The sequence below is a fragment of the Meriones unguiculatus genome, chromosome X (assembly GCF_030254825.1).
Source record: "Meriones unguiculatus strain TT.TT164.6M chromosome X, Bangor_MerUng_6.1, whole genome shotgun sequence".
NCBI lineage: Eukaryota > Metazoa > Chordata > Mammalia > Rodentia > Muridae > Meriones > Meriones unguiculatus.
This window is the reverse complement of record NC_083369.1, coordinates 119,772,091-119,795,647: the sequence shown is the minus strand read 5'-3', so window position 1 is coordinate 119,795,647 and position 23,557 is coordinate 119,772,091. Positions and strand designations below refer to the sequence as shown.

At 39.8% G+C, this 23,557-nt stretch overlaps 1 protein-coding gene across 1 annotated transcript; it reads right to left on the bottom strand.

The window, feature by feature from the left end:
- Positions 1 to 5,717: 5,717 nt before the first annotated feature.
- LOC132650071 (cancer/testis antigen 55-like) lies at positions 5,718 to 17,045 on the bottom strand. The gene is made up of 5 exons (XM_060375040.1): positions 16,955 to 17,045; positions 14,981 to 15,159; positions 9,368 to 9,509; positions 6,633 to 6,745; positions 5,718 to 5,909 (listed from the first exon to the last, which is right to left on the bottom strand). The coding sequence occupies exons 1-5, from the start codon at positions 17,043 to 17,045 to the stop codon at positions 5,718 to 5,720; spliced, it is 717 nt and encodes a 238-aa protein (XP_060231023.1).
- Positions 17,046 to 23,557: the final 6,512 nt, after the last annotated feature.

The following is a 23,557-nucleotide window of genomic DNA, read 5'->3' as shown; positions in this document are numbered from 1 at the left end:
TGTTTTATGGGAAGAATATTTGAAGAAGGAACTTAACCTAAGTTCAGATGCCAGCTAGGAGACACAGTTTAAGACAAGTTCTTCTTTAAATGATAAGGCCTTTAAGCGATTAGTTTGTTTACCTTGTCCTACTTTATTTCAAATAAAACCCAGTTATGATAGTATCAAATATTCCTGTATGACAAGGATTTACCTCTTTTGTTGTTTTTTATCAATTTTCTCCTTATGCTATTGTTAATATTTTTATCAATAAAATTATTTAAATTTGAATATTTCTGTAGTGTACTTATCAGTTGCAAAGGTATAAAATCAGGTATAGAAAGTTACATTGGTTTTATTTCCTTTCTATTTCTGGCAAGGTCTTACCTTGTTGCCATGATGGTTTCTTAACAGTGAACTAAAAATAAACTTAAGCTCAGGTAAATCTTCAAACTGCAGCCTCCAAAGTTGTCTGAGACAACAGGCGGCCACCACTATGACTAGTTAACATTGTTGTTTAAACAAAAACCCTCCAATCCATTTTCTATACTTACTAAACTGTATAGCTCGTTCTAAGAAAATATGTTAAAGAGCTTGACTTCATGCCTTGGAATAAGACATTAATCAAGCTGACAATTTATATATACTAGGTTTTATTTTGGTTTTGATTTTGAGACTAAGTCATGCTATGCTGCAGTGCCTGGCCTGGAACTTGTGTAGGCTGGCCTCAAACTCCTAAATTCAACTGCCTCTGCTTCCCAAGTGCTTGTATTAAAGGCATGTACCAGCATGCCTTGCCTACATACTGATTTAGGACATTCATGAATTTAATTTACACAGGGGTTGGTCTGTAGTTAAATGGCACATGTTCTTAGTAACTGTTAAGAGCATATCATGAGGGCAGGGCACAGCAGCATATGCCATTACTTCCAGCAGTATGGAGGCAGTCATGCATATCTCTGTGTTTGAGACCAGTTTGGTCTACCTAAGCAATTTCCAGGACAGCTAGAATTGTGAGTACAGAGTGAAAACCCTGTCTCAGAAATGTAAAAAAGAAAGTATGAGAATAGAAACTTTTTATCATTTAAGAATATTATACCTGTCTCCAAAGATAAATTTCCAGCTGATGGGAACAGATACAGACACTCACAGGCAAACATTAGAAGAAGCTTGGGAAATTCTGGGAAGAAGGGATTGTAGGAGCCAGAGAGGTCAAGGACACCACAAGAAAACAGCCCACAGAACCAAACTAACCTGGGCTCATAGGTGCTCACAGAGATTGAACTGTCAACCAGAGTGCTGTGTGGGACTGACCTAGGCCCTCTGTACATATGTTACAGTTGTGTAGCTTGTTCTTCATGTAGAGCCCCTCACAGTGGCAGCAGGCACTGTCTCTGTTGCCTGCCTTTGGAACCCTTGCCCATACTAGGTTGCCTTGTCTGACATTAATAGGAGAGGAGGTGCCTAGTCTTACTACAACTTATGTCCATGGAGGCCTCCCCTTTTCTGAAGAGAAAGAGGAATGGAATGGGGAGGGAGGAGAGGGAAGAGAGAAACTGAGAGGAGGAGGGAGGGGAAACTGCAGACCAGATGTAAAATGAAAAACAAAGTAAATTTATTAGACTAACACTTCGAACACTTGAATATTAATGTTAGCAAATATTTGGAAGCTGTGTTTTTACATTTATTATCGAACAGAACTAATTTACTAACTTGCCTTTTTAAACTGTACATTTGAGCTGGGAGGTAGTGGCATACACAAATAATGTCAGTACTGGGGAGGCAGAAGGAGGCAGATCTATGAGTTTAAGGCCAGCGTGGTCTACAGAGCAAGTTCTAGGACAACCAGGCCTATACAGAGAAACCCTGTTTCCCCCTCCAAAAATAAATAAATAAATAAATAAATAAATAAACCATTTTACAGAGAAAGTTTTAAAATATGTAATATAATAAATGTGAAACTTTAAACATATGTTTGAAATTAGTCAGTTAAACTCATTTTTGGTTGATATTGTTTTCCATGAAGTATTCAGAACAATAAAAAAAAAAAACCTCATTGCAGGGAAAGCAATTCTTTTTTCATGTTTAAATTCTATCTTTCTCTTATATAACCCCACCCTCATCTTATTGTCAGTGTTCGCCATCCTAAAAAAAAAAAAGACGTGTATAAGTTGTTTTTTTTTTCTTTCTAAATTTATATAAATTACAGAGGAAGAAACTAGTCGTCCACCACTACTGTGTGTGTGTGTGTGTGTGTGTGTGTGTGTGTGTGTGTGTGTGTGGTGTGTGTGTGTGTTCATGTCTGTTTTTGTGAAAGTGTGATGCTAGTATCCTTCCAATGTCTTGTCTTCCTCTTGTTACTGGAGGGAATACCTTGACATAAAGGTTAGGTTCCTTTTAGCTCTTAAAGAACTGAGCAGACACATGGTAGTCATTGTTAAAGTCCATAATTATTATAAATAAAAGTAAAAGCATAAAATATGCTGTATGGAACTGGAATGACCTGGACAAATGTGTGGCTGAAGAACCCCATTTTATGTGTCCACATGCTTTTTTTATTACAAAAGGGAAAGTAAATTTTCTCTGAAAGGGTGGAAACTTTGTTGTTTATGTGATTAATGATCTTTGCTGGAAGGGTTTTGTACAATCTTTGGAACAGTCAAAGGGATGTTACTTTTTTTGGGGGGCTTACTGTAATCTCCTTATGATGCAGTGTCATACCCTATTTTCCTGCCTCATTTTTCAGTGTGCTATATTTCTAACATGAAATAGGAATCTTAAATACTAATCAGATTTCTAAGTAGGTTTATTTATCAAGTTTTACCAATAGTTACACAGGTGAAATAAGTTCTTCAGAGTGATTTCTGTGTCCTTAATTCACATGAGTATGTTTTTCCTTTTAAGGTACATTTTCTTTCTTCACTATGCTTCTTCTTTGTATATATAAAGTACATGCTTTTTACTTCCCTAATTTTTCAACAGACACATGGCATATAGCCGTCCATGTCTTTGAAAATGTTCCCTTCCTTCAGGAAGCCCACCTTCCCCTTTCCCTCTACTGTGCTGTCTTAAATACCAACTTTTAAAAAGTTATGTCCTTCCTGTGGCAAACATTTATCATGATACTTTTTCATAAGCCAGACAAAATTTTGGATTCTTCCAATGTCTGAGGAAGAAAAATCTACTCAAAGCCCCAGTTACCATTTCATAGCATTGCCCCCAGGTAGGAAATAAAGCCTCTCCAAAATGACAGTTGTGTGGTGGTACATTCCTGTATGGAATAAGAGTATGATGGAGACACTGAGCAGGCGCCTACTGGCTGTGACTGTGTTGTTGAATAGTATGCCCTAATGCAAGAATGGAGACAGGTCATTGATATCGCCACCATGTAAATGGCCAGTTGTTATCTGTGTAGCCAAATATCTAGTCTTTTAAATCTTCAAGCCATCCAAAATAGCAATTTAGGGAGTAGCTAAATAAAGGGGCACATATTCTGTAGTGCAGTATACTGGTTCAAGATATAGGTGAAAGTTACTGGGTAATAGTAGCTTAAAGCCAAATAGAGCAGTCAGTGATTAATGTAATAAGTGGGATACACAAATTTCCAGCCAAATAGAACAGTCAGTCATTAATGTAATAATTGGGATACACAAATTTCCAGCCTGTTACAGAGGAACAAACCTCATTCCACCAGAGATGTACATTATGATTTTTTCCACATAAAACTTTAAAAGTATTATTATTCTTTCCATACTGTATTTTGATCATATTCATCACCATTTCCTCCCCCTACTCCTCTCAGATCCACTCCTACCCCTATACTCCCACACAACTTCATGACCTATTTTTTAAAATAAGCAATGGGTTATAATTTGGGCTGCCCATACACTCTGTATGTAGGGTCATTCCTTGAACATATTTGACCTACCAGGAGCCACATCACTTCTCTGTGATTTCCACAAGGTATAGGGTGGTGGGTTTCAGACCTAGGACAAGCAGCTGAGGTGCATATTTAGCATACCAAAGTAGACATGGCCTCTCAAGTTCTCCCAGCATCCCTTGGTCCCCATTTGCTGCAGGGTATGTCTTACATACCCTCACTCTCTATCCTGAACTTTCCAGCCCAAGGGAAGGGGCTTCCCCTCCCCTTCAATATATAATCCGGACGTTTTGGTGCCCTCCCTCTCTCTTCTCTCACTCTCTTCTCCTTCTACATCTATCTTCTTTTTCCTCTTTCTCTCTCTGCAATTGCTTTTTACTCTCTCTTCCTCCCCCAGCATAGTGGCCAAGAACTGCTTCCAATAAACCTGCATTGGTATACATTAACTTGTCCTGCATTAGCTTATATCACCTCAAGAAGGTTTACCATATTGCTTAAGAATGATGAGAATCACAGAGACTTGGAGCTTTCAGAGTTCCTACTTGCCCTTTCTCTCCTATGTCACGACTCCTGGGGTCAGAAACGTAAGAGACAGTGACATGGGTCAAGTTCCATTAAAACCTGGACATGTGTGCTTTTGATTTCACTCCAGTGCCTAAGATCACTGCCTGATAGATAACACAGTGAGTTCAAAGCTAGCCTGGTCTATACAGTGAGCCTAGGACAGCCAAGGCTACACAGAGAAAACCTCATCTTGGAAAAGCAGAAACCAACCAAACCAAAACAAAATAAAATAGAATTTACTTAAGATTGAACTATTTCAGTCCTATGGTCTGAATTATAAAGTGAGATCAAACCCACAGGGCCATGGGGAGTACCTACAAGAAATGTAAGGCAAATTCATAATCAAACTTACTCAGGCCAGTGGCAGATGGTAAAATGTTGACTCTCAACAGTGTTAGAGCTCACCACAACTTTCCAGAGACACATTGATATGGGCTTCACAATAGGGCAGTCACATGTGTCCATGCTGTGAAGAAAAATTTAGGAATCTCATGGGGTAAACCAGTGTGATCTTAGGTCTTAGGAACAGTCTCCAGCTTGAGTAAATAATGTCCTCTTCCTTCAGGTATTTTGGATTCCTGTGTAGATAGTCAGCTCCTGTCTTACAAAGGGGTCATGGAAGTTGATGCATACCCCAGGCAGCAATGGTTTTTGTTTACAAAAAACAACACCAGCAAGTAAAGAGCTAATGGCATACACAAGAATGTCATTTCTAGACTGAACAGCAAAATAACCACAGATAAACAGGACTGCTGTTTAGACAACACCTTTATTGAAGTTATTAATATGCAGTGTGCCTCAGGAACTGCCAAGAGGCTATTGGATTAACAAAAACCCTATATGTATGAATTTGGTATTGTAACTATGGGAGGATGGGCTCTACTAGGAAGATATTAAATTGATATACAAATTGAGTAGGTGATGGGAAATGGATTCAAGGCATCTGTGACTTTAAATTACACACATTTATTTGCTGGCCTCCCTCTGTGTGCTGCTCAAAGGACAAACAACACCAGTAGCAGCACACAACCCATTTCTGACCTTGGAGAAAAAATAATTTAAGCTAATGTGTAACATTGCTTCTTTGCCGCAGACAAAAGCCAGCTTGAGGATATCTTTGAATAGACTAGGCAACTTCTTAAGAATAAGTCCACATTTCCAACAAAACACCATTTATTTCCAAAAAAAAATATTTAACATAAATTTTGGCTTAGTAACTCAAACTATTGTATTAAAGCAGCCCTTGACTACCCATAGAAGTAACACTTGAAGAAGGAATACAAAGGCTTGGTTCCTACAATGCTTGTACCGGGGTCATTGCAACTGCTCTCCAGAAATAGTTGGGCTGAATGCTCTGCACAGCAACAACATTGACAATATCATCTTGTTGAGGCACATATCCAGAAGGAAGCTTAAGAGAATCCAAGGTGAAAAAGATGGTGTCTTCTAACACCCCAGTTCTTCCATCTACTCTGGTAATACAGACCTGTGATGAAAAACGGCAGCAATGAGTAGAGAAAATCTTACTGCACTTCTTCTCCCTGGCTCTAACCAGAAGATTCCTCCACACCACTGCAGAGTCCCGGCTTCCTTTATATATTAGCAACATCTAGGGCTGTGGAAACATACCCCTGCCCAGATCCAACCTCACACGGGGATTAGCACCAGGACTTTGCTGCTCTCAGCAAATTTTGTTCTAAATACTACCCAAAATAGCTGTTAACTTCTAGTTAAGGCCAGCTGCTTAGAAAGAAACAAGTGAGAAAGGAATGTGATATTGACTATCAACAACATATGGAGCTTCCTTGATTATGTTACAAGCACATTCCTTTTTCCTATGGTGCAAAATGAACACAAACCAACTTGTTTTCTGTTTTCACTACTCATATCATACCCACATATTCCTGAGGAGTTTAAATGACACTCCACTCATTTTCTTAACATTTCCAAGAAACTTGATCATTTTTGCTTTTGTTGTTCTAAGGACATTCTAAAGCCTCCCAGATAACCTATATAAAGTTCAGTTTTCATCACATGTACTACATGATTCTCATAATTTCCTTTCAGAATTACAGTGTTTTGAATAAGAAAACAAGCTTATTATGCATTTAAGTTTCCTAAGGCTTGTAGTATAATCCTGAGCAGCAAAAATTATCACTGAATTAAAGATAAGCAGAAACAAAGGACAAATGCAGCACATACAAACTACCTTATTTACATGACAGTGTTTCATGGGCTTCATCAAGATGGCTCTTCTGCTCTGTGTGTCTTCCTGCTCAGAAAACTCAATGTCTACCAGGTCACCATTATAAGGTTCAAAATCTGTAACGGTCATGACAAAAAATTAAATTAGAAGAGCCTTTATCTGGGTGGAATATGACACTTTACCATTTACCGTGATATCATCCCTGATACAGTTTCTATTACACACAGAATACATTTTGAATATTCAAAACCCTAGGGATGGAGGGTACAGATTTCATTGTTGTTGCAAGGGACTCAGGTTCACCTCACAGTACCCACAGCCACCTCTCGCTTATCTATGCATTCCTCTGGTCTCTGCAAGCACACGCAACACACTCAGATAAATGCACACGTGCACACAGGAAAAAACAGACAAAATTTTGTAAAAGGTGAGGGCCGGAAAGCAGGTTCTTCAGTTAAAGGTACTTGTTCTTCTTGCACAGTATATGGGTTCAGTGTTCAGCAGCTGCAAGAGGTATAGATAGCTCCCTGTACTTCCAGCTCTGGGCCTCTGGAGGCAGCAGGTGTGCAAAAGTGTCATATACAAACATGCAGGCAAAACTCTCTCTCTCTCTCTCTCTCTCTCTCTCTCTCTCTCTCACACACAAACACACACACACAAAAAAAACATTTAAAAAGATAAAAGAAAAATATCTGGAACAGTGAGGCAGTAAAATATCTGTCCAACGAATAGGAAAGAAATAATATATTCATTACTCAGTACAGGGCAAATCATGATGATGTTTCTTCCTTTCCTTCTTTTAGTCTCTTATTAAAGAGATTGTAGGCTGTAGCTTAGTTAGCATGTACATGAACCTGGATTTGATTTCTAGCAACACACGGATGAGAATAATAATAATGAAGACCTGTTTGCCATTTTCACTGAGTTTCAGAGTATCCTTTTAACGGCACTTATTCTGACAATTTTATATATAACTGGTTAGGACCTTTAAGACTGGCTTATAGTGCTAGCAAGCAGCAACACCTTTTTTAGCCAATGTCTTTCTTACCCCAGAAAAGCCTGATACCATGACTAACTCTGTTTCACAGAGGTAAACCTCTGGACCTATACCTTCGGTCCTATCTTCTATTTATAGCTCAGGGACCTGACTCCATCATTTCTTCCTGCTCTCTTCAGCACCTTTAGTCTTATCCTTTGCACTACAAACATGTCCAAGTCCTTTCCTTCCTGTTGTTGCTGACTTTCTGTTGGCAGTGACAGGCTAAGAAGCTGTCTTTGGAACTTAGCGATCACAGGGACCCTTGCTATGAAAACTGAGAATTTCTGAGGAAAACATGTCATAAAGTCCCAGACACCACCAAACAGTCATCATTGGAGAGTTCCTCAGATAACAACCAATATCAAGTTCAAGTTTTTACATCCAAGAAAGTAAACTAGAAAGCAGCTTTGTGTTGCTGGGACAATGCTACTCTTTTTATCCAAGTAAAATGGCACCTGATTAAGCTATAGTTGGTACGACTTATTTTACTGCCATTCATCTTTCAAAGTCCAGCCTGGTATTTAGGAAGCTGAGGCAAGGATATGGCATGAGTTTAACATTTTTGAGACAAACCTAGGCACAATAGAAAGTCCCTGTTTCAAGGCACACATGCACACAGGGGCTGTGGGGGGCTTTAATAATAAAGATATCAAATTTACATTTCATTAGGTTTATGTTTCATTAGATCTACATTTCATTATGCATCAAATTGTTATTTTTATTTTTGTCGTGGTTCTACAACTTGATCATTAATGGTACAGACATAAAGTGGCAGGGTATGAAGGTCAGCCTGAACAGTGCATAGCCTAGTCAGCTTTCTCAAATTTTTTCCAGCATGATTGTGCTTACTTCTTTGTCCACTGTTTCTTGCATCAGTCCATTTTAATGGATTCACATGTTTGTCTCCACCAATGATACAATGAGCTCTTTAGAAGCAACATGAACTCTTTATAAATAAGGCTTAATGAAGGCTTCCAAATTTTGTCCTCTGTCCCAATATCTAGAACTCTCCCTTAAACCAAATTTAAAGAGACCGACAGTCTCTTTAAATAAACACTTCATTGCTTTAAATATATATTTAATGTATAAATAAATTAATAAATTTTATTGCCATATTAATATATATATAACCTATTTAAGTATAGATATAAAACAATAAAATGTTATATCAGATAAATACAAATAGAATTCAACACTGAATGAGCATATACACGGAAATGCACAGGCCTATTTCCCAGCCTTATTTTAAAGATTCTGGAATATTACAACATATTACAGTTTCATTCATGTAAGGGTGTTAGAATAAAAATTTAATACCCATATAAGTCAAAAGTTGCACAAGGATTAGTGTACCCAAACAAATGAAAATGTAACAAATTACAGTGTAAGATGTTCGTGTCCCTTGTTTCATACTGTTTTCAAATCGCAATGGGCCACTTCAAATAGTGAAATGCTACTGGAAAGAGCCACGTATAGGTTTAGGATTGTAGCTCAGTGATGAAGCCCTTGCCTAACAAGCGCAGGGCCTGATTCTAATCCATCTAAAGATCCAAGTATCTTGCAGTAGTAATTGAAACACAAAAATCCTCTCATCAAATAAGCATGTTCCAAATTTGACCCCGAAGATGATGCCCAAGCCCTACTGTTAATATTTCAAATGGATGAAGCCCAATTTTAAATTTAAAAATGTGAGTTGTACCTTTACAAACAATGTCTAGAGAGAAGGGCAAATTGTGATCAGTGCAGTCAGCATCACCCATTGGAGAGGTAAGACAACCAAGCAAAACTGTCTTGTGAGATTCTGATGGTTCATCACCATGGTCACCACAGAAAGCATCCACCTATGAAGCAAACAAAATAAATAAATGAAAATGTCATTGCAAACAAACCAAAGTAAAAAAAATCTGAAATTGACCCTAAAATCAATGTTCAAATAATAGTTCAAATAATGATCATAGACAAGTGACATAAATTGGCATGTGCTGTGAAATAATGCTTAAGCTCCTTATCGCTCTTACTATAGTTTTAGAGCAGGTTAAGAGAACTGAGAAGAAAATACAGAGAGTTGCCACACACTCCCCCTAGGACACCTTTAGCTTCTCCTATCTAGGATCTTGAATTGGTATGTGACATTGATTACAATTAATAAGCCAGCATCAATACTCTTTATAAACTCCATAGTTTATATAAGGGCTTAGGCCTTGTGCTGTAAAATGATAAATTTAAAAAATTTGTTCTAGGAGCATTATTTTCATGTCTGCCAGACATAACACAGTTAGTGTTACATGCAAAATTTAAGGTATATAGCTTCTACTTATCAGTAATTAAAAATGAAAGGAGAGTAAAAGTCAAAAATAGCTAATTCAGAGCTGGACAGTATTAGAACTGGTGGTGGCCTTTAGTCCCCGGGCTCAGGGAGGCAGGGGCAGGCAGATCTTTGTGATTCTGAGGCCAGCCTGGTCTACAGGACAGCCAAGGCTACACAGAGAAAACCAAAACCAAAAACCAAATCAAAACAAAACAAAAAAGTAAGCAAGCCAAGATGGGTGATTGTGGCACATGCCTTTAATCCCAGCACTTAGGAAGCAGACAGATCTCTGAGTTTCGAGGGCAGTCTGGTCTGCAGAGCAAGTTCTAGAACAGCCAAGAGAAACCCTGTCTTGAAAAACAAAGAGGAAAAAAAGCTAATTCAAAGTAAGTCACAGTACATGATAAAAGATTTAAAAAATAATTCCTGGAGTTCCAAAAAAAAAAAAAAAAAAGAAGGAAAGAAAATTTACATGAAGAATACTTTAAGAGTACAGAAAAGTTTTACAGAAAAGTTTTTCGGGAAGGGATTTTGACCTGGGCTATGAAAGAAGAGATTGTTATCTGGTAAGTTACACTGGGATAAATGTTTGTCTCTATGTGTGTTTCTATATCTACATGTGTTTATGTATGACAGTTATGGATCCAGAAAGGGGATCATAAGACAGAAGGATGAGATCTTAGAGAAAAGGCAAAAGACGGGATAATAGAACACATATGACATAAAAACAGAAAAGGGTATTATTGGAGGGGCAGAAGATAAGGGTCATTCAGGGGCACTAAGACAGCGGTGGGAAACAAGTTGGAGCAAAGTATAATGATATGTAAGCATGAAAATGGCATAATGCAACCATTATTTTGTATGCTACCTTTAAAACTAATTTTAAAAATCTTAGACTTTGTGCATGAGTGTTTAGGCTGCATGACTGTATGAGCATCATTGTTCCTAAAATTTCTTCCCATGGAGACAGGTGACCAACAACTACCCCTTCTCCTAAGGTCCCGAAGTTCACTCTTGGGAAGCAATGAGTTATTAGTTTCCTTACAGAGTACAGGTGAGGGGTTACTTAGGGGAGTGTGGACACTCCATTCCCAGCCAACCGTACCTGGAAAGATTTACCCAGCAGGGATGAGGATTTCCTGTAGCTGCACAGATGAAACCACCCATCCTCCAAGTCAGTCTTGCCTGGCCAGTTGATAGAGAGCAGTTGGATATTTAGGTGGGAGTCAGGGTGGTGAGCAGGAAACAAGCCCAAATGGGATGATATTTTGAAAGGGGGCACAGATGAATGCACCAAATAGAAGTTGCTTGGCTTGACATATGTGTGTGCCTGGTACCTTCAGAGACCAAAGCAGAGACCAGAAGAGGGTATCAGTTTCCCAGGAACTGAAATTTCAGATGGTTGTAAGCAAATATGTGGACACTGGGAATTGAACCTGGGTCTTCTGCAAGAGCAACAAGTGTTCTTAACTGCTGAGCCATCTCTCCAGTCCCCAAACTAATTAGAAAGAAAGAATAATAATAATATCAGAAAAAGGGATAAAAGAAGAACTTGGGTTTGGAGTTGGGGGAGAAAGTAAGGGAGACAGCAATGAAACATAAAAGAAGGGTATATAAATGCTAAGATTCCAGACCAGAGCATCCGGGGAGACAAAAGAAAATAAATGGAAAGGCCATATAACACCTTAAATTTGTCAGTCTCATCTGATCATGGAAGGTAAGTAGGGTCATGCCTAGTTCACCCTGGGATGGAAGAAAATAACCAAGGTCTGTAGGCTCTAAAAATCACAGTTAAGTTAGACTTTATTTAAAGTTCTTTTTTAAAGTATCAAATATTTTCATTTCTTAGAATTATAATCATTTTTATCTTATGCTTTGCTTTTCTCATTACAAAAATAACACAGTTCCATATATAAAATGTAGAAATGACATGGGAAAACAAGAAAAATACCCATCATTCAGAAATCTAGTCCCTATACAATAATCATTGGCCATGTTCTCATGAAGTGACCAAGATAACATCTTGCCCTGCTCTTACCCTGAATCCATTTTGTGTCTGCTCAAGCAATTTTTCATCCCTTATTCCCTGAACAGTCACATATACCTTGAGTCACATTAGAGCCAAACTACCTATTGAATGCCTAACCAAAACGAATACAATGAGGATCCCCTGACCTATTCCCGACAGTGATGTCATTGTGACTCTGTACCCCTGAGCGTTGTCACCAAGAGTTTGGTGTTTCAAGTACCTATTCTCCACTGTCAGCTAATAGAGCATTCCCATTTGACTTCATATGGGTTTTGGTCTGTGTCTTCCCTCGACTTGTTCCACATAATTTATCTATGGAGTCTTTTAAAGGAAAACGTAACATTGCACATGTATAATAAATACATAACCAAATGAGAACAAACAAGTCAGTTTACTTTAACCTTTTAAAGGATAATGCCGCATCCCATGAAAAGAAAGTGCCGTAACCTCAGGGCTCCATTCCATACAGTTTGGTACAGAATTTATAAATCTAATATGCTACCTAGTTGCCTAATATACATGGAGGATCAGCTATCGGGCAGAATTGCATGCTCAAAAGTTTCCAGTGAGAGCTCCCACAGCTTCTGGCCCATGGTAGCAGCATGTAGTAGCCCTGGGCATCATTGTTCCCTGCCCTAGCTTAAGTCCTACTCTCCCATCTGCTGTGGCTCTTGAAGCCTGTGTGCCCTGGTAGGGACTGACTGAAGGGAAGAGGAAAGAAAAGCAGTCCTGTTAGGAGGCCACCAAGAAGGCCACGTGAGGCTGTCACAGTGAGCCATGGTCAGCAGTGTGGAATCACAAGGAAGCCTATGTGACCTTTGTTAGCTTATAAACTTTGGCTGCCTTGCTCTTCTTACCAGGTCCTCTGAAACAGGAATACCAGACCCAACACTGCCCTACTCCTTACTCATCCCTCCCCCTCTAACCCCCAGCCTCAGGCTTCACCCAGAGCTGAAGCTGCTGTCTCCTTCCTGGGGCAACAGTTTGTGCTGCAGACTGGCCAGAATGCACCCAGCTGGCTTGTCCTGCCTCTTGAAGATTTCCCTGGGGCATGAAATAAGCTGAAAAACAACTGAGGCGACTTGCACGAACTTGTACCTGAACTGACTTGTCCTTTGGGACATTCCCCCACCTCACTGCTTTATTCTATGATTTAGAGGGTCTGAGCAGTTCATCACCCCAATGCTGTTTATTTTTCAATTTTTGTAAATACTCCTTTTGTTTCCTAATTTATATGCATTTTATTTATTTATTCTTCTTTTATACAATACATACCAACCGAAGTCTCCTTCCACTCTTCCCAGTCTCCCTTGCCTCTGCCCCTTTGTACCTAGTCTTATTGTAAATGACTATTGGTTGTTTGGTTGTTTGTTTGAGACAGGCTTCTCTGTCTAGCCCTGGCTGTCCGGGAAAACACACACACACACACACACACACACACACACACACATGCTCTATTCCTAGGAAAAGGCAAGTAAGGGTGACTGAATTCATGTTGAAATGTGACTGCCTAGAAGGAGAAAGTATTGGGTAAAATTTGTATGTGTTGGCGGAGCAGTGGCTAGGAGATATTTATGACTGTTCTTGTAGAAGTCAGAGGCCCACACTGTGAGCTTCTTCAATTGTTCTCTATCTTATTTTTTGAGAGAGGCTCTCTCACCAAACCAGAATGCCATGACTGGCTAGACTGGCTGGCCAGCAAGCCCCAGGAACTCTCCTGTGTCTGCTATTCCAGAACTGGGATGAAAGGTCATGCTGCTGCTTTCAAGTGGGCGCTGGCCCCTAGTCTGCATGCTTTTGAAGTACAGCAAGCAACATCAGAGAGTAAGTCACTCCCCTGGTGCTCCTCTCGCTCTCATGAAAGTTGATGGTGCTTTAGGAGGGTTTTAAAGAATCCATGGCTTTTTCATCCTCCAGATGTAGGTAAAGGTGTAACATGTTGCAAATTTGTGCTGTTCCTGACTTAAGGGGCTTATTAATTAAGTTTGGTTTGGCTGGGATAAACGCATCTCCAACTGTCATTACTAATGTAGTGGTTATTTATTCATTTCAGTTTTATCCATAAAGGAAGTACCAGGCTCCCATCTCTCTACCAGTACTGAGTAGTTATGTGGATGATTCATTGTGCCCTCTGACCTCTCAGTGCTGTCTTCAAACTAACAGACACCCAGACTATATGAGGAAGCCTGGCTAGGTTTTCACTTTGTGTGTGTGTGTGGTTTTTTTTCAAGACTGGGTTTCTCTGTTTAGCCCAGGCTGTCCTGAAACTAGCTCTGTAGACCAGGATGGCCTTCAACTCACAGAGATCTGTCTACCTCTGTTTCCCACGTGGTGGGATTAAAAGCCTGGCTGGCTTTTAACTTCTTAGATAGCTAAAAATTTCAAATTTGACAATACTTCCACTCTTGGCAATCCTGTCAAATAGGGAGTGTCACATCCTGCTGCTGATGGTTTCGATTATAGTAACACTATTTTCATCAGTAATTTCAGTAATAATAACAAATTAGTTTGCATAGACAGATTAAAATGATAGTATCTGAACTGGGCTAGATGCAGTTAAAATGATAGTATTTGAACTGGGCTAGATGCAGATTCTGTAAATCTAAACAGCTTTTAAATTGAGGAAATCCATGGTAAGTAAATTTATACTTCAATAAAGCTATTTAAAAAATGATTAACATATATATCTGTTCACATAGTAATTAACAACACAGATCCATTATTTGCCTAATAAAAGGTAGTTACAGGATAATATGAGCTCTAATAATTACTGTTAAAGACTGATGAAGGGATACAATGCAATTTCTACTTTTCTAAATAGATAATACCACATAGTAGAGCATATGTCCCATATCATCCCCTAAGTTAAACTTCAGTTTCTATCTATTGCAACATGTCTGTTCAACACAGGCAAATAGAAGCCAAGGTGAAAGAACCCGGAAATAAAGAGAGTTCCCAAAATATACAACTCTTACTGTAGTTGTGTTCAATCTACGAGTTGTTTGATCTTCTTCCACAACTGCAGGAACTTTTTGTTCAATTTTCAGAGGTTCCTTGCCAGTGGAGACATCAGCACTGAAGAGGCTGTGCTCATTAATACAGCCATAGTCACGATAGGACCCAACTCCCTGCAGGTTTTCTAATGTGGTATCATCTAAGAAATAAATAAAAAAATAATTACACAGATTATTCTCAAGTGCAAACACACACTACAAATAAGCCCTACCAGGGAAAGCTGTGGTAAACAATCACCAAAGTCTAGAAATGGAGTGATTTTGATTTGACATAGTCATTAGGCTAATAAGCAATGATTCACCCAGATCTATTTATTTGTTTGTTTGTTTGTTTGTTTGTTTTTGAGATAGTGGATCTCTGTGTAGCCTTAGCTTTCCTGGATTCCTTTTGTAGACTAGGCTGGCCTGAAACTCACAGAGATCTGCCTGCCTCTGCCTCCCTGTATGTTGGGATTACAGTTTTAAATCTTGGTTGCATGAGGGTTTGTTGTGTGTGTGTGTGGATGTGCATGCATGTGCTGTGCGTATGTGTGTTCTTTTGTTTGTTCAATCTGGGTGTCTGGGTATGAGTTCCACTAAGCCAGAAACTAGCTGTGCAGTCTCTTTGCTCTTTGCCTATCTGACTTGGCTCTAACATGGACATGGTAATACCAGAGCTTGTTTTGTTAGAGCAGGGTTGTTATTCACCCTGGCTACATTTCATCTCTTTGACTGGACTCTCCTTAATGACATGTAAACCTTCAAAATAATCCCTTGTACAGGTAATCAGTAGCACACTCCATGGCATGTGTTTACAGATAAAAAGTGAGCAAGTAAACTTTGATTCCTATGTTTTTACTGTTCACAGAAATATGATTCTCTTGCTTGGCTTCTGTTATAGGTTGAGCTTAAATGCCACCTCTAAGCTATAACATATTAAAAGCTTAGTCCCCAATGCAGCAGTGTTCAGAATGCAAGCCTTTGGATTAAGAAGGCTCTCACCTCATTAGCCATGTGACCTATTTTTAAAAAAAAAATTATTCATTTATTTTTCTTGCTAGAATCCCAGAAATACAGTCAAGTGACCATTGACTGAACACTCTGAAAGTATGAGCAAGAGGAACCTTTCTTCCTTTAAGTTAACTTGCTTTCAGGCATTTTTATCCCAGTAAAAGAGAGGTGGTTAATATATACAGACCTGTTCAGTTAAGAAACAAAATCAAGCAGGAAGTGGTGGGGCACACCTATAATCCCAGCATTCAGGGAAATGGAGGCAGGCAGACCTCTGTGAGTTTGAGGCCCACCTAGTCTACAAAGCAGAGTCCAGGATACCCAAGGCTACACAGAGAAATATTAGAGGAAGAAAAGAGAGAGAGAGAGAGAGAGAGAGAGAGAGAGAGAGAGAGAGAGAGAGAGAGAAAATCAAGTTGTTTAATCCCAGCATTTTTAAAGGAAAAAATGTATGTGAGTGCTGGTGCATGCACATGCCTGAGTGTATGTATGTACATGGACCATGTACCCTCTGAGAGCAGACTAGTTCCGAGCCTCAAGAACTAGAGTTATAGGCAGTTGTGTGTAGCAGTGTGTGGGCTGGGAACCAAACCCGGGTGATCTAAAAACAGTAAGTGCTCTTAACTGCTGAGTCATCCCTGTAGTCCCCATTATTTTGCCTCTGAGGAAAATTTTGCACGCTTGAGCACGAAGTGGTACCAGGAGTCATTATTTTCTCCTTGCCTTTGGTCATTTCTTTGGGAAGGAAAGTTCTAGAGTGAATCCATGCAAGACTATCCAGCTGGCAGCGTAGGGGGGCACTCGGCAAGGAACTGTGAGGATGCCGTATTGCAATAAGATGGTGCTACTCTGGCCAGGTAGATTTCTAAGTTTCTGGGACTCTAGACCCGAGATGGAACACACCTCTAAGAGAAGGTCTCTTTGGAGAAAGCATTAGTACAGTACCTCCCAAGAGCCTCTGCTGCTGTTCTCTCTGTTCCTTTGGCTCCGCCTTCCTCTGAAAGAAGCCACGAAGTCTCAAAATTAGCCGATGCATAGTTAGTTGTCTGAGCATGCTTGGGCACCAACTGGTACTAGGAGTAAGGCTTCCTTCTATCTGGTTCTCTGTGTCCCAGGAGAACCCTAATCGCAGCAACTCTGCTCCCACTGGGGCAAGACTGCCACCTGTGGAGCTGAGCGGCAGTGCGCCTGCTCAGCCAGCCAATAGGAGTGTAGTTTACTCCAAAATGCCATTGAGCACTCAGGGAGGCAGAGGCAGGCAGATCTCTGTGAGTCCCAGGACAACCTGGTCTACAAATTTAGTCCAGGACAACCAAGGCTACGCAGAGAAACTCTGTCTCGAAAAACCACCACCACCATCACCACCACCACCAACAACAAAACAAAACAAAAAAAGACCTTGACCTACAAAAAGTCAGAAGGCCAAACTTCATATCTTGTCCAATCACATAGCGGTAGAATCCAATCCTCAATCTTAAATAGTCTCCTCCCGTATACATATATGTTTGTTTGTTGCTTTGTTTTGTTTTCATTGTTTGGTTGGAGTCTTGTTATTGTTGTTTTGGTTTTTGTTTTGCTGTGTTTTCGAGACAGGATTTCATTCCAACCTAGGCTGACTCAAACTCTCAGCAATCTTCCTGTCTCAGCCTCCTGAATTCTAGGGATTACAGGCATGAGGAAAAACATCCGATTGGGCCATTTCTACTTCAGAAAAACACAGGAAACAATGCTGTTTGTTTACAGCAACAAATTGTGGCTTTAAAGTGTTAAAATAAGCCCTAGTTTGCTGACTAGAACTCCAGTAGCACTGGAAACAAAAGCATGAATGAGGAAATAGAATTACACTGGGAATGTATTTCAGGAGAGGAGTGGATAAACAAAATTTGGGATGTGTTTCTCGGCACCACCCCCTCCCCCCCGGAAAACAATAAGCTGAAAGGAAAGAATGCAAAGGGAGAAAATGTAGGCCTAGCTACTGTTGCCATGAAGAAGTAGAAGACCAAAGAGATGAAGAATACTCTGAGAAAAGAGCAAAACCAACCAACCAACAACAACCTAAACTGCGAACTTTTGGCATTGGACAGGATATACAGCTCAGAAGATGTCTTATCTGCTTTGTGAGATAGCCCTGCTCCATCCAGCTGCAGTAGCAAAATGCTTTCTTCTATGAGTAACCAAAAGAGCCTCTTGTGATTAACCGTCAATGGGCTATCCTGCTGCTGACACTCACTCACAAGTACAGATTAGATGACAACTGACCACCACAAACCTGCCTTCCTCATGTCACAAGATGATGATCCCAGCTGGGCGTGGGGGCACATGCCTGTAATCCCAGTACTCAGGGAGGCAAAGGCAAACAGATCTCTCAGTTTGAGGCCAGCCTGGTCTAATGAGTGAGTTCCAGGACAGGCAGGGCTACACAGAAAAACCTTGCCTGAACAACAACAACGAATAGAAAAGAAAAAAGAAACAAACAATCGACTCCCCAAAGCAAAACGAAAAAAAATGAATAAAGCAGTGATACATCTACCGATGTGTATGAGCTTCAAAAACATTACTGGGCCTGAAATAAATCAGTCACACAGGATATAGATTTTATGATTCCATTTATATAAAAAAATAGCCACATGGTGCAAGCCAATAGAGGTATAAAGAATATGACTGGTAACCGTGGGCTTGAAGAGGGAAAGTAATTGAACGGAATTGACTACTTAATGGATGTTGCCGTCACTGATCCTCCTCAGTGATAGTCGTAAGGTGGTAATAGCTTCACATCGTTGGGGGTGTATTTAATCTAATGAACTGTGTAGTTTAAAATGATTGAAGGTTATTTTTATTAATTCAAAGTACGTGTATGTTTGAGTGGGTATGTGCATGTGAGTGTAGGAACCCAAGGTGGTTAGAGACATCACATACATTCCTTGGAGCTGGAGTTGTCTAGGCAGTTGTAAACTGCTTAGCCTGGGTGTTGGGAACCCATCCCTAGTCCTCTGGAAGGGCAGAAAGCACTCTTAACCACTGAGCCATTTCTCTAGCTCTTGAAATGATTTCTTTTTTATTTTGTTTTGTTTTGTTTTGTTTCAAGACAGGGTTCTCTGTGTAGCCTTGGCTGGCCTGGACTTTCTTTGTAAACCAAGCTGGCCTCAAAGTCAGAGATCTCTGCCTGCCTCTGTCTCCCTGAATGTTCAGATTACAAAAGTGAACCGCTGTGTCTGGCTTTAAAATGATTTCTTAAAATAAAATACTATGCCCCAAATCATTACTCATTCCAAATTTCTTTAAAAAGTGTCAGGTATGGTGACACATGCCTTTGATCCCAGCACTTGGGAGGCGAGGCTGGCAGATATTAATGAGCTCAAAGCTAGCCTGGTCTACAGAGTGAGTTCCAGAACAGCCAGGGCTATATACAGAGAAACCCTCTATAAAAAAACCAAAAATAAATAAATTAGTAAGTATATAAAACAAATAAACAAATAAAAATAGGGGCCAGGGGTTAGTTAGCTCAGTGGCACACTACTTACCTAGTGAGCACAAGGTCCTGTGTCCAGTCCTCAACTCCAGAAGAAAAAGAAAATGCAGACCAAGTGAATGTCTCAAAAATATAGAATGCTCTTGTTTTTTTTTTTGTTTGTTTGTTTATTTTTTGTGATTTGAACACTCTTTGTAAACCAGGCTGTCTTCGAACTCACAGTGATCCACATGCCTCTGCCTCCCTGAGTGCTGGTATTAAAATTCTGAGCCACCATACCTGGCTCAAAATGCTCTTAAAACCTTTCATCATCAACAACCCTCTGAAGCCAATCAGTGGTGCACAGTCCTTTAATCCCAGTACTCAGGAGGCAGTGACATCCCTGTGAATTCAAGGCAGGCTGATCACAGAATGAATTCCAAGACAGACAGAACTGTCACACAGAGAAATTCTGTCTGGATAAATCGAAGAAGAAGGAGGAGGAGAAGGAGGAGAAGAACACAGGAAGAAGAGGAAGAAAAGAAGAAGAAAAAGAAAAGAAAAAAGGAAGAGGAGAATGTTTTTAATTAATTTATTATTTTTTTTCATTTTAATTTTTTTTATTTTTTACATTAATTACAGTTTATTCACTTTGTATCCCAACTGTTGCCCTCTCCCCTATCCTCTCCCAATCCCACCCTCCTTCTTCTTCTCCTATGTCCTTCCCCCAATACAATGACAGGGGAGGTCCTCCTCCCAATTCCATCTGACCCTATCATGTCTCATCGGGACTGGCTTCATTGTCTTCCTCTGTGGACTAGTAAGGCTGCTCCCTCCTCAGGTGGAGGTGATCAAAGATCCAGCCCATAATTTCATGTCAGAGAAGGTCCCTGTTCCTATTATTGGAGAACCCTCTTGGACACTGAGATGCCATGGGCTACTTCTATGCAGAAGTTCTAGGTTATCTCTATGTATGGTTCTTGGTTGGACTATCAGTCTCAAAAAAGACTCCTGTGTCCAGATTTTTTGCTTCTGTTCCTCTCCTTGTGGAGCTCCTGTTCCTTCCAGGTCTTTGTGTCTTCCCCTTCTTTCATAAGATTCCCTGCACTCTGCCCAAAGTTTGGCTATAAGTCTCAGCATATATTTTGATGCACTGCTGGGTAGAGACTTTCAGAGGGCCTCTGTGATAGGCTCCTGTCCTGTTCCCTGTTTTCTCACTCTTCGGATGTCCATCCTCTTTGCCTTTCTGAATGAGGATTGATCATCTTACCCTGGGTCCTCTTTCTTGACCAGCTTCCTTAGGTGTACAGATTTTAGTATGTTTATCCTATAATACATGTCTAATATCCACTTATAAGTGAGTATATGCCATGTGTGTCTTTCTGCTTTTAGGGTACCTCAATCAGGATGTTCTTTTCTAGATCTCACCATTTGCTACAAATTTCTCGATTTCTTTGTTTTTAAGTGCTGAATAGTATTTCATTCTCTAAAAGTACCACAATTTCTGTATCCATTCCTCAACTGATGGACATCTGGGTTATTTCCAGCTTCTTGCTACTACAAATAAAGCTGCTACAACATGGAGGAGAATTTTTATAATGAAGTACTGCATCACATCTACTTAAATGTTCACAGATTTTTAAAAAGACAAGCAATAACATGGGTTGGCAATAAAGCAGTTACAGTGCTCACACATTGTGAGTGAGCTTGTTTAAATGGCAAGGCAGCTAAAGCATCCTCCCCTCTGGGCTGTTCCTCAGAAAGCTAAATGTAGAGTGACCACATGCCCCGGTGATTTTTTTTTACTAGATGTGTATCTAAGAGAATGAAAATGCATGTGCACATATTCATACATTTCGAGACGAACTGAACTTTGAACATCTTCTTCTACGTGAAAGATCTCAGTCAAAAATATCAAATACTTAATCAGGCATGACGGCATATTTTGTTATCCTAATACTTAGTAGGTGGAGGCAAGAAGGTTACTGATAAAAGATTGCAGATCTCCTCAGGCCAACTTGCAAAATATGAAGAGTACAAGGAGGGGGGACAGAGAGATAGATGTTTTCCTCCTCCTCCTCCTCCTCCTCCTCCTCCTGCTCCTCCTCCTCCTCCTTCTTTTTCTTCTCTCTCTCTATTTTTGAGAGGCTCTCACTCTGTAAGCTTGTTGTTGTAATCCTCCTTGATCAGCCTTCCAGTAGAAGAATAACACAAAGTCATCTACCAGGCCCAGTTTGAATTCTATGTTTTAAAAACATGAATTTTGCACTATGAGACTGATACATTATCTTAGACACTGTTCTGTTGCTGTGAAGAGACACCATGACCAAGGCAACTCTTAAAAAAGAAAGCATTTAACTGGGACCTGGTTTACAGTTTCAGAGGTTTAGTCCACTATCATCATGGCCGGGAGCATGGCAGCAGGCAGGCATGATACTGGAGAAGTAGCTTAGAGCTACATCCTGATCTTCAAGTAGAAATAGAAGAAGGGGACTGGGCTTAGTGTTGGACTCTGAAACCTCAAAGCTCACCCCCAGTAACACACTTCCTCTAACAAGACTGCACCTACTCCATCAAGCCCACCGCTCCTAATGATTCTAACTCTTTCCAAATAAGGCTGTTCCTTGGTGTCTAAGCATTCAAATACAGGAGCCAATGGGTGCCATACTTATTCAAACCACCACACGTCAATAAAGCTGTTATTTTGATCATAAACATCATAAATTTGGTATTATCTAAAAGCAAACATCTAGATGGAAGAAAATAAAATCAGCAACCTTATGCACTACCTACGGGTAGAACAATGTCCCTTTGTAGATGCCTTCCTTAATGCATGATGAGAGTAGCTAACAGGTGCTGAAGCATCACAGACAACTACATGGGGAGCTTTGTAGGGGTTCTGCTCGGGGTCCTCGTTTTTACACCAAGGATATAAAGATAAGCAAGGCATCAGGATATTTATTCATTTTTAATATTCTTTCTTTCTATCTATCTATCTATCTATCTATCTATCTATCTATCTAATTGGCTTGTGTGCATGCACATATGTGTGTGTGTATATAGTGGAAGTAAGAGGATGACCTGACCTGCAGAGTTGATTTTCTCCTTCTATCATGATGGTCCTGGGGATTGAACTCAGGTTATCAGGCTACACAGTAAGGGTACCAAAAAATTTACATTTGGGTTACAAATAAAGAACAGTCTCTTACTGAGAAAATTAATAAAAACACAAAATTCCTTTAAAGAAATGTACTGTAGAGAATACTGCACAAGAGAGCAGGTCTTTATCATTGATCACTTGAAGATCAGGGGAAAAAACAGTGTAACAGGACATAGTATACACTTTGCCTTGGCTGTCCTGGACTAGGCTGGCCTTGAACTCACAGAGATCCTCCTGCCTCTGCCTCCCTGAGTGCTGGAATTACAAGAGTGTGCCTGGCTTTTTTATTTTTATTTTTTAGACAGAGTCTGTGTAGACAACCTTGGCCTGGAATTTATAGAGGCTGCTCTTGAGTACAGAGACGCCCTGTTGTATAATTTTAAAAATGGAGTGGGGTTTTAATAGCATATTCTTTTATGATTTAATCACTAGTGTATTAAGAAAAGGGTTATAAAACATATGCTTTAAATTCCAACACTAGAGAGTCAGTGACAGGTAATCTCAGTGAGTTAGAAGCCAGCCTGGTCTACAAAGCTAGACCAGGACAGCCAGGTCTACACAGAAATACCCTGTGTCAAAATATCAGGAAAAGAAACAGAAAGAAGGAAAGAAAGAAAGAAAGAAAGAAAGAAAGAAAGAAAGAAAGGAAGGAAGGAAGGAAGGAAGGAAGAGAAAGAAAAGGTTTTTAATAATAAAAATGCTTTAGAAGTACAAACTAGTGTTTGTACGGTCTGATAAAGAGAAAATAAGATAGGAACAATGAGGAAACTGAGTCATACACTGGTTTAGGCGATTGCTTTAAATGTTACCTCATTTGGTTTATTTGATTTGGTTGACTCTTGGAAGATTGACTATAAGGTATTATTTCGCAGAACAAAGTATGACATTTTATCATCACCAGTTGTCACTGGTTTTCATTACTGTTATTATTATTATTATT

Bases quoted from the DNA above. Each gene is read 5' to 3' on its own strand.
- LOC132650071 (XM_060375040.1), bottom strand. From the start codon at position 17,045: ATGCATCGGCTAATTTTGAGACTTCGTGGCTTCTTTCAGAGGAAGGCG. The intron at 9,510-14,980 runs GTAAGAGTTGTA...TTTGCTTCATAG, and splicing joins GTAGATTGAACACAACTACA to GTGGATGCTTTCTGTGGTGA. The intron at 6,746-9,367 runs GTACAACTCACA...TGACCGTTACAG, and splicing joins TCTAGACATTGTTTGTAAAG to ATTTTGAACCTTATAATGGT.